Below are 4,245 nucleotides of genomic sequence, written 5' to 3' on the forward strand. Positions count from 1 at the left end.
CAGCAATGTGTGGTGTGATACTTTTCTAACTGAAGCTGTCCAGACCCTACACTTCAGTAATTCAAGTTAATTGTGGGCAACTATTTATATTAAAGATGCAACAGTAAAGGAATTAAACTCTGGGTATCTTGTCACCTCAAAACAAAAGTCATGATGTCTGGTGTAAGTTCACTTACAGAACTTGTGAAAATAACAAGCTGCAGTAGTGATTCTTACATATTTTTAGTAAAAAATTTTCTAGAACAGTCACTTGTTTCAAGTATTTATTATGGAATCCTGTACAGAGAATGTTTATAAACAGACTTAACTTACATCAACTAAGGTTTATTTCATGAAGCTGTGGAAGTGGCCATTGCTTCTTCATAAGCCTGGAGAGCCAGTTGTATATAGCCTTCTTTCTGTGATTCAGTTTTCACAAATACCTGCGAACATGGCAAGAGAGAGGTTAATGGACAATTAAAAGCACAGTTGCATAATGAGATTTCATGACTCCAGTGGTAGACCAGCCAGCTACAACTGAAATCCTGGTGCAGCTATCTCTAGTTTAGAGGAAAAAAAACAACCAAACACCAACCTAGCATGCACAACCATTCTAGTTAAATAGCTGCTGCTTAAGGTAAGGAGACATTTAGATGACTAAATGGGCTTCTGCTGTTTAAAAGCTTTCTCTTCTCTAGTTAAGTAGCCTTAAAGTAGAAAAGCATACCTTGATCAGATCAACTCCTTGAAGTTTCCCTCCTTTAGCTTCTTTTGCTGATTGACATTCAGGATGAAGCATGTGATACAGTGTAATTAAACTCGTAGCATCATCCAGCCTAAACAAATAAAGGCCCAGTTGGAGCAATTAGTTTCTCTGACAGAATATTTAGAGAACAGGTACTTTGTGGTGTACTTTGCACACCCCAGGCTGTCACAAACTTCTGCTTTCACAGAGTGTACAGTCAGTGGAATATACAGCTCAACCTGCATCCCAGGTAAGGCCCATAAGCTTATCCATGCTGCAGTTTAAGCCTGATGCACTGTTCAGCAGTAATAAAGCTGAAATATCTCTGTAAAATACTTGTTACTGGGTAATTAATTGTATTTAGCAGAACAACTCTGCCAGAGAGAAACTTTCTAATACTGACTGCGGTTAACTAGCATGTCTTACAGAAGTAGTATTAGAAATCTCGTGACATTTAGCCCTCAGCTGAATTTAAAAGTGGAACATAAACGTAAAACAAATGTAAGCAATAAACTGAAAGTGGGTGGGTGGCAGGTAAAGATGCTCCAAACTCTGGTAATTTGAATCATCCAGACATGTGAATTTTCCCTTTTAACAATCTGATTCCAAAACCAGAACTTTCCTGTATTTCTTCATATCCTCAGGTTTAAAAGTAAGAGCTGACCACCTGTTGGAAGTTTCTGACTTGAACAGCAGGAAACGAACACCACCATCACTGCAACTTGGAGTTCCAATTGTACAAATTTCTCCTAGCTGTAGTGACACTTTGAACAATTAAACATTGCTTGCTTCAGGGAGTCTTGAGTATGTTTAGCAGCATATATCTTATAGAAACCCATCCATTTAAAGTGTATCTATCTGTTCCTAAGCTGCTCAGGAATTGCTCTAAAACCCAGAATGAATGTGTCAATCTTAAAAGCCAAAATTGAGCTCAGTAGTATAAAACTGTTAGGCTTTACAACCAGCACTGCCTAGAGCTGGAAGCGTACTTACAATTACATGGGAAACAAAAATAAGACCCCAACAACTACAAAAGGCTAATTTACACAGAAACATAGTTTAATACCCTACAACTTCATCGACTGAGCTGCTGCTTCCATTCAGCACCTATATAGCTAAAAGTTACAGCTAGCCTAAAATTTCATGCAAATGAGAACATTTAAAAACAGCATTTCTGTAAGATGTAGATTTTCAAACAATGGTACTTGTTTTCTGTTTGTTTAGATAAACAGAATTACTAAGTGACAAACACCACTTACAAGTCTCTGTGGATCATATCTATTAGTAAGCCATCTGTTTTCTTTCTGTTTACTAGATACCACACCATTCCTCCAAAGTGTCTCGTTGAACGCAGCAGATCATATTTGCCATGTTTCTCAATGTCATCGTATGTCCGATGATGAACCTATACAGAGAAAAGGTTTTGGTTTCGTCACCATTAACAGGAGCGTGATGACAGTTTCTCCCTGCTACTTCTCACTTAAGAGTTTTTTAATCTATTTTCAGATCTCCCTAAAGTGCAGGAATAAGCCACGGGCTGAACCATGCTACCTTAAAGCTTTATACATGTTGATATATGTATACATGTACATATATTCAGGGTAACACTGGGATAACCCAGTTCTTGGTACTTAGGCATTGACATCTTTATGTTAAGAGAAAGCTGAATACTAGCTACATACCAAAAATTTGGGGAGGGAGGAATATAACATCTGAATCTTCATTTCACTGCTGTCAAGTTATAATCTATTCTTTAAGGGGAAAAATGCTAAAGCAAAGGTAAAAATTACTTTGCAGAAAAGGTACCTGAAACACTGCCTAATGGAAGTTACATTCCCAGTCATTTGAGAAATTATCACAGCTTAAAGTAAACACTTTAAAGGCAAGTGTAGACTAACAAATTCACCAGTTACTAAATCTAAATATTTTAGCTAGAAGTATATTTTTGGTCTTTGTTAAAAATACTTTGTACAGTGCTCTCAGGTGAACTTCATCAGTTATCTAACTTTCTTAGTTATCCACCTGGTCCTTTCAAATCCTAACACAGCAGTTAACATGACTTGAGTAGCACAACCCTGGTTGTGTCCACTTACAGGCGTTACCATCAATTCTGGTTCAGTATCAAAAATACCTATATAAAGACTGTTTTGATGCAGCTGTAGCTCTTTATATGCTGTTGAAAATTACTTAACCAGAATCTTGTTTTACTGCAAGAAAAAAGAAAAAAACTCATCACAAGGATAAGAGGTGATCTGTATGGGGAAAAACACAAATATGAACAGTACTTTTGATCCCTGGATAATATTTATGTGTATAAAACAAACCCTAAAGTTCTTCAGTAATTCTATTTTCTTTTTACTAGAAAAATGAAAAGTGAACTCACTCTGATATAGTCAGGTGAATCTGGCTCAAACTGAGCAATGCACATGTTAAGGATATCCTCATGACGGTCTTGCTGAAACACAGTCTAAAACAACAGTTCAAATTTGAGAATAAATTCTGTATCACACCATTCCAACTCTCCAAAATCAAAACAGCAGCCACAACATTTCTGTTCTGGGCAACACTTGCAGTGAGTATCCCCTTAATCACAAGGCAAAATGGATAAAACTGCAGTTAACTGCCTTTATGACATTAACACAATGTTTCTTGATTTTTCTTTCTGAAGCACCATTCTCATTTTCAGATTAAGCACACAATTTCATCAATGCCTAACACTTAGATGTAAATATTCTGTCGTACTAGAAATCCACATGTACACAGCATTTACCTGGCCCTAACCTGGAACTTCATCGTAAGTATTTTAGCTAAGTTACAATGATAAGCAAGTGTTCAAAACAGAATTCAAGCACCAAATTGAAATACCGAAGTACACTGGCTTATTCAGAGCTACTCTGTCCAAATAGCACAGTTTCACTATCAGAGCACATGTAAGCAAAAATGATCAGTTTTCAAAACCAGGAAGATCTTACCACAAGGTGTTCGTCCTTGAATACCACTGGGGGAATAACTCTGCGCCCTTCCTTTGGGAAGAATATCTGTATCATTCTGTCTCGTTCTTCCCAGGTTGCTTTGCGTAAAACACCATTTGGTTCTCTAACTACAATGAAACGTTCCTGGAAAGAAGGTAAAAAAAGGGGATTATCTCCCACAGTCTTCTCTCATCCTAGCCAGAACCACTGTAAAAAAGATTCTTATCTGGCAAAGTCCGTCTATACCTAAACTCACATTAATAATACCAATTTCTAACTAACTGTTGCTATGTGCTAGATTCATCATTTCTCCCTTGGTACCTGCTAATTAAGTGCTACATTTGCACCTTAATTTTAATGTATACTGTAACTGTGCATGTGCCTACACTAGAAGCTACAGCTCTGTGAAGTTCCAACAGATAACATAACTAATACCCAGAGAAAGGAGTTAGTGTCGCTGCTGGACTGATTTTATGCATGTAGGAACACATACTAAATTAAGAATGCAAGTGTCTTGTATTTTTTTATCTTTGTTTCAGAATTAAGTGC

General features: G+C 37.0%; 1 protein-coding gene across 1 annotated transcript; it reads right to left on the reverse strand.

Moving 5' to 3' along the window:
• Positions 1-253: 253 nt before the first annotated feature.
• On the reverse strand, positions 254-3,845 carry MRPS22 (mitochondrial ribosomal protein S22). The gene is made up of 5 exons (XM_010297286.1): positions 3,697-3,845; positions 3,108-3,191; positions 1,984-2,129; positions 707-815; positions 254-422 (listed from the first exon to the last, which is right to left on the reverse strand). Exons 1-5 carry the CDS (start codon positions 3,769-3,771, stop codon positions 330-332), a joined length of 507 nt encoding a protein of 168 aa, XP_010295588.1. The 5' UTR covers positions 3,772-3,845; the 3' UTR covers positions 254-329.
• Positions 3,846-4,245: the final 400 nt, after the last annotated feature.

This window comes from Phaethon lepturus, unplaced genomic scaffold (assembly GCF_000687285.1).
Source record: "Phaethon lepturus isolate BGI_N335 unplaced genomic scaffold, ASM68728v1 scaffold21711, whole genome shotgun sequence".
NCBI lineage: Eukaryota > Metazoa > Chordata > Aves > Phaethontiformes > Phaethontidae > Phaethon > Phaethon lepturus.